The sequence below is a fragment of the Bombina bombina genome, chromosome 3 (assembly GCF_027579735.1).
Source record: "Bombina bombina isolate aBomBom1 chromosome 3, aBomBom1.pri, whole genome shotgun sequence".
NCBI lineage: Eukaryota > Metazoa > Chordata > Amphibia > Anura > Bombinatoridae > Bombina > Bombina bombina.
Window position 1 is genome coordinate 541081288 of NC_069501.1, and position 14738 is coordinate 541096025.

Genomic DNA, 14738 nt, shown 5'->3' on the forward strand with positions numbered 1-14738 from the left:
TTTCTAACCCTGTTTCTACCCCTGAGTATAGGAAACTAATGTAAGCAGAGACAACACTGAGAAAAGTATCACAATTAGCTGTTAAATACATGTTAAGTTCACTGAATATTAAATAAAAATATAACAAAATCTATAGGAAATTGGTAGATGTTTACATTTTTTTTACTGGAATGGTTAATTTTATGAGGCAATAAAAAACTACATTTCCCAGAAGTCCTGAAAGCATGTGATTGGCTTAAGTCAGGGGTGGGAGATACACCGCATAGCCTGAGCAAAATTGAAAGCAACAGTCAGGAACTGTGTCTGCAAAGATAAAGGTTGTTTTAGTTCCAAGGCTTATTCACTGGAAACCAACACATCTTCTTACACAGAGGTAACCTTGTTAACCCCATGACTTCCAAAAGCATGAAATCAAACAAATGAAAAGAATTGGTTAGTAGAAAATATATAAAAAGTTCATTAATATTGAAGATGGTGTCAAAATGCAATATAAAATGAGAGATGCTTTCAGTTACAAGCAGTTGGCTTGTAGGAATTTTGTACAGTACTTTACTAAGACTTTAAAGGGACATTTTAGTTTAAAAATAAAGTGCTCCGTTTAGTTGCATTTTAAATTTTTTAGACATTTGCTACTATGTGTTTAACTCCTGCAGACATACAAGATACAATTTAATGACTACATAGAGTGATAGCTATCTCTGTTATAATTTGAGCCTCTGTGGTGGAAATAATCTATTTGTTTTGAAAACATTGTGATATATATTGGCTTTTGATGTGAATCATGTGATGCTGTTCATATTGCACATGGTGGTTATTTAATTACAATAACATAAAACTATAAAAAAGTTTAAACTTTATTTAAACAAACATAGCTTACAAAGTCTACTCCAGAATTTGTATTGTTTAAAAGGGCAGTCTATTCAAAATTAAACTTTCATGATTCAGATAGGGCATGCAGTTTTAAGCAACTTTTCAATTTACGTTTATTATCAAATTTGCTTTGTTCTCTTGGTATTCTTTGTTGAAAGGTAAACCTAGGTAGGTTCATATGCTAATTGATAAGCCCTTGAAGGCTGCCTATTATCTCAGTACATTTTAACAGTTTTTCGCAGCTAGACAGCGCTAGTTTATGTATGCCATATATATAACATTGTGCTCACTACCATGGAATTAATTATGAGTCAGCACTGATTGGCTAAAATGCAAGTTTGTCAAAATAACTGAGATAAGGGGCAGTCTGCAGAGACTTAGATAAAAGGTAATCACAGAGGTAAAAAGTATATTAATAAAACAGTGTTGGTTATGCAAAACCTGGGAATGGTAAATAAAGTGATTATCTTTTTAGACAATAAAAATTCTAGAGTTGACTTTCCCTTTTAAAGTTACATTTCCATTCCTTTTTTGTCCATATACTGAATTTTGTTTAATATCATCTGTAAATGTAACACTATTATTTTGTAAAGGTTTACCCTCTCTGTAAAAATAAATAATATATTATTTTCAAAAAGAAATGGGTGTTGCATTGCCTCTTACAGTAACACTAAACACCATGTAATTAGAAGACATTTCTATTGCCTTGCAATAAAATAACAAGCGAAGTCTGAACATTTGAAAAACAATTAACACCATATTTGCTGCAACTGTTTTTCAGTAGCCAGAATCTACCTGCCACTTACTAGTGTAAACATGGCTAGGTACACTATATTGGGTTGCTGTTTGTCTGCTAAAACCATAGGGAAATATAGCAGGCCAAGAGAAGTCTGCAGTGTGTGTTTTCAATTCTAACACTTAGTAAACACAACATTTTGAGAGTTAAATTACATGAAAAGGGGGCAAAATAAATAATGAACGCATATAAGTTGTTTTACTACACATTTTATAGCACAATCTCAAGGTGCACCTTTAAGTATAATGTACATATGTAGAATTCATAAAGTCTGACTGTTTTGGAACCAAATGCAGAAGTATGTTAAGGAGAGATATGATGAATTCATTATATACGTAGGATGGGACTAAAATGCACACTTTATATCTTGACCTGCTTGATGTTTAGAGTAACACATCTCTTATTTTAATGATTTACAAGACCACATACTCTCTTACAAACTCTCATTAGAGGGATGTGGCCATGATGTCTTAAAATTATTGTGGCAATTTAATTCCTGAATTTGCAACATAAATCCATAAAATATTGGGGGGGGGGGGTGCAAACATACATCTTTATTTATTACTGCTCTGGCCTCTCTTCTTGGTCGTATGTGTTTTACAGACAAGGCAAAGATAGTTCAACTAATTAGAAGCTATATTTCTTGAGTCACTGGGCTCCATTCCTCAAGCAGTAGTTTCTGCTTCAGAAGCCCATTGTTTAAGACTCACCTGAAATGAAAGTTAACCTGTCCAGTAGGGGGCAGCATTGCACAAGCATTTCTGATGCAATGTTAAATGTGGACAGTATACGCTGTACACCTGCAACGATTGAGTTTAATAAATACGCTTCCAGTGCTGACTAAGAAATACCATACATATATTGACAGCTTCTATTAACATAGTTTACCATGTTTTTTTTATCCATATTTCTCTTTTTCACAGCTAAATTGTCCTGCCTCTTTCTCCTGACCATGTCACTATACAATATTGCATCCATGATTATGCTTCTCCTCACAAGTACCATTGGACAGAAATATCCTTTTATGGACCCCTCACTGCCTTGGGATGTCAGGGTGAATGATTTAATTGAACGTCTAACGCTTGAAGAGATGGTTTTACAGGTAAATATTTTGCCGCACTAATTCAATATTTATTAGGTTTTATTCTTGGAGATATATTTTATAGTTTTCAAATATATATTTTAATGAAATGTTAATGTATATTTTGTTTTAAATTTGCAAAATATTAGTCTCCTGGTGTTGTAATAACATTTTTGATTTTTCTAACTTTATAACAGAATAATCTTGATTATATTAAAGACACAGAAACATATACCCCCCCCCCCCTTTTTTCTTTTCTCCTTTTTACTCATCATTCCATGTATATGTATTCTAGATTGTTTGTTTATATTCTTCATTTTAACCGGTTTCTGAACGCAAAAAATAATCATCCATTCAAGTTCATCCTACCCTTCAAAATAATCCTGTTGCATTTTCTTATTTGTTTCAATTGGTTTGAAGATTCGGCAACAGTTTTCAGAGATAATATCAAGCTTCTTCTGTCTTTTACCTTTTGGATTTTTGTTCTATTGTTTCTCCACAGTTTGACAATATATCGTCTCTCCTTTAAGAATTTAAAATTTTACATCAATTAAGAAAGAGGAGGAACATTGTGCAGACTTGTAGAGCTTGGTAATGCGCTGTGTATTCAGTATAGCTCTTTAAAGAAAGTTTTTGACATTAGTTTTACACTATTAGACTTTCTCTTTTAGGTGCTGTACAAGATAAGATACAATTGAAAGATAGTTTGCTATACAAGGACAGGGCTGGTGTTCTGTAATATTTCCCTACCTTGTTACGTTGTCCTACTTACGTAACACGTACGGCCAAGCCTATATCTAGATAGAGAACTTTCATATCCGCCATATTTGTTTCAAAAGGAGGCTGATGTTTAAATAGTGATCGTATTCTGTATACTTTTCCTACCCCCTTATATTTCGCTGTTTTGAGTGCAGATCTCGCTCAAACATAAATAATTAAAACATAAACACCAAATATTTGTATGGTATTAGCTTGTGATGATAGCGTTCATTTTTATAAATGTATTTTTCAGGCTATGTAACAAAAAATAATTGAATATCTGTACCCTGAAAAAAATACAGTTATAAAATTAATGCTATCATCACAAGCTAATAACATGCATAATATTTTGTGTTTATGTTTTAATGTTTTATGTTTGAGCGAGATCGGCACTCCAAACAGCCAAACATCACCATCCAATCAATATTTTGACATTAGCTTCCGTTTCAAACTAAAATGGTGGATAAGAAAGTTCTTTATCTGGCTGAACGCATTACGTAGGTAGGATAACGTAACACAGTACGCAAATATAACAGAACACCGGATTTACATCTCTGGCGCCTGTAGGCACAGAAATCTGAAGTGCCCCCCCCCCCCCACACACACACACACACAAAAAAAAAGTGTATCACTCACTGTATCTGGATGAAATTTCTATCAGTAATTCATATAGGCTACATATGGCCTGAGTTTGTTTGTTTATTACTCCCTCCCCTCCTAATAGAAAGATTTAGTACTCCCATGTGCAGTAGATGTGCTGTCCTAGATGAATGTCCCATGGTGCCGCTCCCACAAATCACAGCGCAGATCGATTTTCTACTCCTTTTTCAAACTTTCAGAGATCTGTTGGTATTTTAGTGCCAGGAGTGCAGCTCAACCTCACAGCGCCTCTGCACATGCACACAATCCAAGATTCTATACAGATTGGTCTGGCTATAGCAAGAGGCAGCCTGTGACTGGGGGTGTGGCTAGAACTAAAAGGAGCAGTACCTATTGCATTATGTAAAAAAAATTAATAATAATAATAACCTTATAACCTTAATAATCTTTTGACTCTTACACCTTTTCTAGGATGGAGATATTTCTCGTATTTAATCTTATATATCTACAGTGTAATCTCCAGTTAGTTGTCATTGTCCGTATGATGACATTACTTTCATGCACCCTGCAGATGGCGAGAGGCGGAGTGTTGCAGAATGGACCTGCTCCGCCCATCCCACGACTGGGTATAAAACCTTATTCCTGGAACACAGAATGTCTAAGAGGGGATGTCCAGGCTCCAGGCTGGGCCACTTCCTTCCCTCAAGCTCTTGGACTTGCTGCATCATTTAGGTATGTATAATTGTGCTGAATGGGTTCAAAACTTGTTTTCCTTATCTTAAAGGGACATGTTATCAAAATGATGAATCCCTTTAGTGATGGAGTGTATCTGTAAGTAGTAGAAAATATAACATGAACATCTCTGTGTAAAAAAGGAAGATATTTTATCTTAATATTTCTTCAGAAGCCAAATCTCATTGTAATTTTTAGGAAGTTTACTGTGAAATGAGATTTTGGTTAAACTCAGCATTGATTTATGATTGGCTGGTTTTTTTTTTCCACCATGCAAATGACAGTATAAAGAGTAGATCTCAATCACACAGCGCTTACTCTGGTAAGCTGAAGAAATTTTGTGGTAAAACATCTTCCTTTTTTACATAGAGATGTTCATCTGATATTTTCTTGTCAGTTTACAGATATGCTGCACGACTTTCAACTAATTTAGCTTATGGGTAACATGTTGATATAATAGTTGTAGTAATAAAGTTTATTATCTATTCTTAAAGCAACATCTTGTAAATTTGTGTGACCTTTTACATATGGTTGACAGATATGTGACCAGTGTGGTTTTATTTGCTGGTGCTGCAGAGAAGTAGAATTAGCCTCAATACTTCACTGTCAACGCTAGAGAGTATATACTGCTCTGTTTTGCATTCAGTGCATACCCAGTAGGTAACTGTGCAGCTGAACTGGTGGTAGAGTTGCTAAACCTCATGATGATAACAACAGGGATCAACTGTTTTTTTCTATTTAACCATATACTGACATTAGAGACAAAATGTACCCACTTTTCAACTCCTGGGTACATTATTTCCAGATCCTTCATTTCTTCTTAACTCATCTAAATATGACTAGTTTGCTTTGACCAGTTACCCTATTTGAGTGCTGATGCACACATCAGAGTAACGCAAGAGGCCATATAGCCTTAACCTATAAATTGATGCAAGGCCTTAGCTTGCAATTTAATGAGATGAAGTGGGATAAGATTTTGAGTATGGAAATATCATCTGTCTCCTCAGCTATAGTCAAAGCAAACTATAACATCTTAACTAGTTGCTATTTGTTCCCTTCCCATCCACATAAACTTTACCTCTCTGTATCATATCACTGTTGGAAGCAATGCAGAGGCATAGGCTCTCTCACATTTCTGTTGGGACTACCCAGCTATTAAGCCATATCGGTCCCAAATCATATCTTACATGGAACAGGTTTTAGGCATGATAGTAGATAAAACCTTTCTTATCTGTAGCCTAAATAAAACTCCTTCTTTGACCTGTTTAGGCCATAAGAACTAGTTTCAAATCATGATAAATTGTACAAAGAAATTGATTCCTAGTTAATATATTAGTATAGAGAGCCCAACCATGGTACAGGGTTTAAATGAATAAATTTAGTCATCTCCATGGAAAAAAATGTTGGATAGCTACAATCGTAAAATGTACTAACTTGCTTCTATACAATTTTACTGGAACTCTGGTTAGTGATCTGACAGAACCTCATAACTTCTTATTTATCGATCTGTATCTTATCCTTACCTTCAGTAGTGGACCTACTCAACAGAGGGCCCTGGTGCAAAAATGTTTGTGGGCCCCCCTAGAGGTAACTCAGTAGTAAGAGATTGTAATAATATACATAGTGCTCCGTATTATTATTTGGAGGATAGATAGATGGACGTGCAACCTGCACTATTAAAAGGTTTCCCTGCATTAGGATTATACACACTCTGCACACACCTGCTGCCTACCTTATATGTATATTTTTATATAGATTTCATCAAGGGTTTCAGTATTAAATATTTGACCCTGCCAACATAAATATTATTTATAATTTTCCCTTTCTTACCTGGTCCAGGAATCTAAACTACACTGCTTCACACTTACTCTGATTTCATCTCTATAAATAGTCACTATACCCTTTTGCTTGAGAAGACAATGAAGTATAACGGGAATGGATAAACCCTGGAGCCAGTTGCAGCTGGCTCCTAGAATTTTACCCCTGGCTCCTAACTTTTTGGGTTATTCTCCATATATCTATATACAAATACCAATGTCTGGCTCCTAAATATTCTTACAGGCTCTTAAAATTAAAACAGATTTGTCGACCCCTGGTTTATAACTTGTGCTGCCCAGATAGGAATGGCTAATGACGAGACAATCGCAACTACAAATGTATGTGTTATATAAAGTTTCTTGTAAAAGTCTTTTATGTGGGGAATATAAATAGCTATGTTTACCTTTGTCTTTTATTTATATGTTGTAAACTTACTTCTTATTTTATTTTGTCCTTTTAGAATTATAACAGTTAACACCAATGTATGACTTCCATATTTACGTTTTTCATTCTTACATATTTACATTGACTATTTTACCTGCTTTTTTTGTAATTTACCTCTGCAAATTCCGCTTCTGTTTCTTTTATGACCTGGTACCCAAGGCAACCTTTAGCATTTGCAAAGCCCTGGGTAAGACAAATTTGTGGTGCCCCTCAGCCAATTAAGTGTTACTTATATAAAGAATAACACTATATATTACACCTCCTGATACCATAAACACTTCTTCATAATCTAAACATAATACAGGATGCACATTGCCCTTTCTCATACCCTCACCCATGACATTGTTTGAATTCCCAAAGCGCGGGGCCCTGGGCGTGTGCTCCTCTCATCCTGCCCAAAGGGCAGGCCTGCTGGTACCTCAGAAAGTGTTATTACCATAAGGAACATGTCTGTTCGTATCAGTTAGGTGTAACCTATATTTTATGATATCTTTTCATGTGACAGCACTGGAGAAATGACACTTTGCTACAATGTAAAGTAGTGAGTGTACAGCCTGTATAACAGTGTAAATTTGCTGTCCCCTCAAAATAACTCAACACACAGCCATTGATGTCTAAATCATTGGGAACAAAAGTGAGTACACTCCTAAGTGGAAATGTCCAGATAGGGCCCAATTAACCATTTTCCCTCCCCGGTGGCATGTGACTCGTTAGTGTTACAAGGGAGCATGCATGTTAAATTTGGTGTTATCGCTCTCTCACACACTCTCTCATACTGGTCACTGGAAGTTCAACATGGCACCTCATGGCAAAGATCTCTCTGAATCTGAGATCTGAAAAAAAGAAGTGTTGCTCTACATAAAGATGGCCTAGGCTATAAGATGATTGCCAAGACCCTGAAACTGAGCTGCAGCACGGTGGGCAAGACCATACAGCGGTTTCACAGGACAGTTTCCACTCAGAACAGGCCTCGCCATGGTCGACCAAAGTAGTTGAGTGCACGTGCTCAGCGTCATATCCAGAGATTGTCTTTGGGAAATAGACGTATGAGTGCTGCCAGAATTGCTGCAGAGGTTGAAGGGGTGGGGGGTCAGCCTGTCAGTGTTCAGACCATGTGCTGCACACTGCATCAAATTGGTCTGCATGGCTGTCATCCCAGAAGGAAGCCTCTTTTATAGATAATGCACTAGAAAGCCTGCAAATAGTTTGCTGAAGACAAGCAGACTAAGGACATGGATTACTGGAACCATGTCCTGTGGTCTGATGAGACTAGTTCCCACAGGAATAGGGCCCTCAATTCCCCCTGTATTTGTCTGTAAAATGTTGTCTTTTATTGTAATGTTTCTCCATTGTACTGTTTTCCTTGTACCCATGGGCAGCACTGCGGAATCTGTTGGCACTTTATAAATAAAGAATAATAATAAGATAAACTTATTTGGTTCAGATGGTGTCAAGTGTGTGTGGCGTCAGCCAGGTGAGGAGTACAAAGACAAGTGTGCCTTGCCTACAGTTAAGCATGGTGGTGGGAGTGTCATGGTCTGGGCCTGCATGAGTGCTGCCGACACTGGGGAGCTAAAGTTCATTGAGGGAACCATGAATGCCAACATGTACTGTGACATACTGAAGCAGAGCATGATCCCCTCCCTTCAGAGACTGGGCCACAGGGCAGTATTCCAAAATGATAATGACCCCAAACACACCTCCACTACCTTGCTAAAGAAGCTGAGGGTAAAGGTGATGGACTGGCCAAGCATGTCTCCAGACCTAAACCCTATTAAGCATCTGTGGGGCATCCTTAAAGGGACACTGTAACCAAAATTTTTCTTTCGTGATTCAGACTGAGCATGAAATTTTAAGCAACTTTCTAATTTACTCCTATTTTCAATTTTTCTTCGTTCTATTGCTATCATTATTTGAAAAAGAAAGCATCTAAGCTTTTTTTTGTTTCAGTACTCTGGACAGCACTTTTTTATTGGTGGATGAATTTATCCACCAATCAGCAAGGACAACCCAGGTTGTTCACCAAAAATGGGCCGGCATCTAAACTTACATTCTTGCATTTCAAATAAAGATACCAAGAGAATGAAGAAAATTTGATAATAGGAGTAAATTAGAAAGTTGCTTAAAATGTCATGCTCAATCTGAATCACGAAAGAAAATTTTTGGTTACAGTGTCCCTTTAAGCGGAAGGTGGGGGAGCGCAAGGTCTCTAACATCCACCAGCTCCGTGATTTTGTCATGGAGTAGTGGAAGAGGACTCCATTGGCAACCTGTTAAGCTCTGGTGAACTCCATGCCCAAGAAGGTTAAGGCAGTGCTGGAAAATAATGGTGGTCAAACAAATATTGACACTCTAGGCCCAATTTGGACATTTCCACTTATTATTATTATTATTATTATTATTATTATTATTATTATTAGATATTTGTACTCACTTTTGTTGCCAATGGTTTAGACAGTAATGTCTGTGTGGAGTTATTTTGAGGGGACAGCAAATGTACACTGTTATACAGGCTTTACACTCACTACTTTACATTGTAGCAAAGTGTTGTCACATGAAAAGATATAATAAAATATTTACAAAAATGTGAGGGGTGTACTCATTTTTGTGAGATACTGTATCTAGAGCTCACAAAATGTTGGAGCCATGTAAGATGTAGGTTTTATTCTTGAAGAGAAAAAAAATATCACTATTTAATATTTATTATTTGTAATGGGTCCAAAATATTTTTTTTATTAATGCATTATTTCTAGGGCCACTTTTTCAATGACAATGTTTCTATGATTCTGATTTTACTTAACAGAACAATTTCAGGAATTTTTGTGTGTGCTCTAATTTTCAATTTACTGACTTTTGTCCATAGTCCAGAACTGGTGGCAAAGGTGGCTAATGCCACAGCAACTGAAGTCAGAGCTAAGCACAACTATTTTATGTCTGTTGGCAACTATGATGACCACACTGGACTCAGCTGCTTCAGTCCTGTGATAAACATTATGAGGCATCCACTGTGGGGAAGGAACCAGGTGAGTTACACACTTTATGCCCCATCAAGTTTGTGATCTTAAATTTACCAAATATAATGAGAAATTGTAAAACTTGGTCTGGTTTGCTTGTGAAGATCAGTGATCTTGTTTCTTTGTTTATCACCAATCATGCCTATAGCAATGTTTTGAGGCCCTCTCTTTTAGCCAAAAAGCTTAACAGATTTGGTTATTTCCATATGTTTCTTACATCATGATAAATATCAGTCAAGGTGTTTCTCACTTAATGCAGATTTAGTAAATTATATTCACATTGACCCAATGAACCTAAATAGCTAAATAAATATATTTATGGCAGCTACTTCTGAACCATTGACCCAATAAACTTAAATATCTGAAGAAATCTTTTATGGAAGCTTTTTCTGAACCATTTTAAATTAGTCAATGAGAAGTAACTATTCCATACATCTATAGTAAATATTCCATTTACATTGGGAGTTTTGCAGTACAAAAAATAATAATAATCAGGTAATAGTGTATTATGTTTATCTATGCATATGGTTTTTCATCTAGTATAAACCAAAAGGAGTTAAAATGAATTTCTCATTTACATATGTAGGTTGTTTGTGAACACATTTACTTTGGCATTTAATGGACCAAAAGAGTATTCATCTTCTACTAGACCAGGGGTCAGCAATTGTGGCTCTCCAGATGTTTTGGAACTACATTTCCCATGATGCTAAGACATTATTTAGGCTGCCTGAGCATCATGGGAAATTTAGTTCCAAAACATCAGGAGAGAGGAGGTTGCTGACCCCTGTACTAGACTAATACTAGAATGGTAGACAAAATACAAACATTCTTACATTCCTTTGCAGAAGTGCATAGGGTTCCTTACTCTCGCTCTCAAAATTGTACTTGTTTTACTCCCCCCTGTTGTCCATACTGCATATTTAAATGCTGCTGTTTGACCGACCTAGATATCTGCTACACAGTAACTGCTTAGATCAGTGCATCTGGCTCTAACTGTTCACAATTAAGGATAAACACATTCAGCCATATTCCAGAGGGTTATTAAGAAAAAAATCTGCCAACTTCCATAGTGCCTGTGTCCAAACAAAAATTGTATTTGTCAGTATTTTGCACAAATAATTATTTATCATAACTTCTATAACTTTTTAAAGTACAGGACAAAATGTGCCTATAGTGTTACCCTTTAGTATACTTGTTACATTTTTTTTTTTTTATATCAGAAGTAAAACTGAAAATGTAGAATATTCCATCTGCAGGAGACTTATGGTGAAGACCCTTATCTGAGTGGGCTTTTAGCCTCTGCTTTTGTGAAAGGATTACAAGGAGATCACCCTCGTTATGTGAAGGCCAGTGCAGGATGCAAACATTTTGATGTTCATGGTGGTCCTGAAAATATCCCAGTCTCTAGGTTTAGTTTTGATGCAAAGGTAAGAAAATAATATTTATACTGTTTTATGCACACACAAAAAAGATGTTTGTCTGGAATAAATATTTTTAAGTTTATCTTTACGTGTCTTTGTCTGTATATCTTATCTGTTTCTTTATATTGTAAAAGCAAAATTACAACACACAACCAAACAACCAACCCAATATTCCAACTACAGTCTTCATGAACAATTTTCAAGAATCAAAATATGAGAGCGATACAGGTTTTCCTCTTTTAATATTAAGAATTAGAACACATATTATACTTGTTACATTATAGTTTCTGTTGAATCTCTTGATTTGAAGCAAAAATAAAAATACTCATTCTGACCTATTGAATAGTAGGTCAACGTGATACCTTTATCAAGACCCACAAAAGACCCATCAGACGCAATTTAGTGCTGGCGATCTAGCGCATTCAGCAGCCTCGTGATAATGTTCGAGCGATAATTGAATCTGGAGTGTTGCGCAAGTTGAAAGTATCAAGGTTGCTTTAAAGCACTATTAATGCGAGAGCGATAAATATTGTGAGGATTTTAAACTCGACTGCAGTAGTGCGAGACTGTTCTCGCATTTTAATATCCTTGACATCATTGCTATAGGGATTTAAAAGGGTGCTTTTATGCTTTAGGCGTTGACTGTATCACTTGTGAAAGCTATGTACAAGTCATAGAGCAGGAGTGGGGTTAGTTAGTAATTGTAAGAGTTAGAGAGTGCGTTTGTAAAACAGAGCGTTAGTTTTTGTTTAGGTGTTTGTTAGTTGAGTGATGAGAAGGGGAGTTCGTGTTTGTAGTCTCGGTGAGTGTTGTGTTTTTTTTGCTGTGTTTGAGTGAGTGTATGAGTTTTTTTTTTGTTTTGTTTTTATTTTCTTTATTACAACTTATAACATTTAGTGATAAAAAAGATATTAGATTTATTAACATATACACAGCATTAGGGCTTACATAACTCAGAAGCTTGTAGTAAAGTGGAATTATGTCAAGTAACATACACATTTATCTATATGTGCATAAATAAAAAGAGAAAAGCGCTCAACCTGGGAACGAACAATAGCATACTAGCTTGTTCTATGGCTAGTTACCACCCAAGAAGCAGCCTCTTTTTGCTCAACATGTGCCTTTCACAGAGAAGAACTTTCCTGAAGCATATCAGTCTGATCCTGACTTCACAGTACAGTCCAGCCCCGAAATACCAGGCAATCCCTCTCTGAACAAGGGTTTTGCTGTTTCTCTCGTTCAGAGAGGGATTGCCTGGTATTTCGGGGCTGGACTGTTCTGTGAACTCAGGATCAGACTGATATGCTTCAGGAAAGTTCTTCTCTGTGAAAGGCACATGTTGAGCAAAAAGAGGCTGCTTCTTGGGTGGTAACTAGCCATAGAACAAGCTATTATGCTATTGTTCGTTCCCAGGTTGAGCGCTTCTCTCTTTTTATTTATGCAAATTATGACACTTAGGGAAGTCTCCCTAAGTGTGATGCGGGAACCCAGACGTGGACCCGTTGCTCAGTGTGCCTAGAGGGATATGGCTGCACCTCACTGACGAGGCCCACAATAGGCCAAAATGTACTTCAACTTGCAAGAAAAAAGCATACACATAGAAAGCACTCCCAGGTCAAATTGCAAACATGTTGCAAGTAATAATCACTGAGTTAATAATCCAAGAATGGAGTACGGAGACAGGAAGATTAACTAAATTTAAAATATAACTTTTATTGGGTTCAAGAAAATTAAAATAGGAAAAATCAATTAAAATCACACTTAAGTACCGACTGTAGTTTGTAAATAATTTGCGTAGCCAATTGTTTGTTCAAGATAACACATCCAATCATTACCAAAATGCAAAGATCACATGCTTGTCAGTAAAGTACATCAAAGTTAAATATCTATTTGAATGGTAAATTGTGATAGAGTAGATTCACTTAGCACTTGTGGTAGATCTGTGGGTGAGAGAGTAGAATGGATAGTGTGTCCCTGTTATGATAAACAGTTATGTGGGACAGTTTATAGTTATGAGCGATATCTAGGATTCAGGTTATGGTGTAAACCAAATTGGAACTAAACATACTGACATAGTATGTACCACAAAATAATCCCCTCCTATATTATCATGTGAATAACGGTAATATAAGATACGTTATCACAGTATTTGACAGGAGGTTGTGCTTTCCTGTTAAGTGTATAATGTATCCAGTATTAATATATACATTCAAAATTAGTTATGGTAAAAACCAGGTACTATTTACAATAACAGGTGGACTACCAAGATATTGGGGATACCGGGATCAACTTGTTGGTTTTAATTGACATATAATGTACTGTGCACACAAAATGTAATACTTATGAATAGGATGTTAGAGGTGACTAATTACTAGTCTGAATGTCATTTATCAGGCAAGTTAGTGTATGTCTACTGCTCGTACAGATTAGGTGCAGTATCAGATATACAATCTATCCTATTCGATCTCGTACATATTAATGAGTCACAGTGTGGTAAAAGATCCGATCATAGTATTATAGATCAAACACTCCATTTACATAGTACATTATGTTATATAATTCCCCAACTTCGTTATTATAACAATGTAAATGTGAGTTAAATAGTGTCACATATATTAGGCACGATCTTAATACTAAGGGGGGTAGTTATCAAGCCGTCTACTTTTCTGGCTTCGCCGGCCCAATACGCCCGCCTAAGCTCGCCTACCTTTGCCGCCGCGGACCTGAAAAAATACACCTAAGTTATCAAATAAAGCTGTCAAAAAGCCGCGGGGCGATGAGCAGCGGACTGTGACAGTTATCACTCATCCGATCTCGCTGCTCTTTGGCTTTTTCCCAGCTTTATTGCTAGCCTGTCACTAAGCACCCACACTAAACTGCACTGTTCTACCCCCTATACCGGCGCCCCCGGAGCCTCCCGCAACTCAATAAAGTTACTAACCCCTAAACCTCCGCTCCTAGACCCTGCCGCAACTCTTATAAATGTATTAACCCCTAAACCGCCGCTCCCGGAGCCCACCGCCACCTACATTATACCTAGTAACCCCTATCCTGCCCCCCTATACCGTCGCCCTCTATAATAAAATTATTAACCCCTATCCTGCTGATCCCGCACCTCGCCGCAACTAAATAAATAGTTTAACCCCTAAACCGCCGCTCCCTGAACCCGCCGCAACCTATAATAAATTTATTAACCCCTATCC

At 36.7% G+C, this 14738-nt stretch overlaps 1 protein-coding gene across 2 annotated transcripts in view; it reads left to right on the plus strand.

Moving 5' to 3' along the window:
- Positions 1–276: 276 nt before the first annotated feature.
- LOC128653621 (uncharacterized) overlaps positions 277–14738 on the plus strand; it is a 90102-nt gene continuing 75640 nt past the window's right edge. The window contains exons 1-5 of one of the 2 annotated variants that reach the window (XM_053707013.1): positions 277–373; positions 2590–2768; positions 4678–4838; positions 9964–10123; positions 11371–11541. In XM_053707013.1, the coding sequence (XP_053562988.1) occupies positions 2619–2768; positions 4678–4838; positions 9964–10123; positions 11371–11541 (642 nt within the window). In that variant the 5' untranslated portion in view covers positions 277–373; positions 2590–2618. Of the gene's footprint in view, positions 433–2589; positions 2769–4677; positions 4839–9963; positions 10124–11370; positions 11542–14738 lie in introns of both variants that reach the window. The other variant, XM_053707012.1, reaches the window with a different exon arrangement.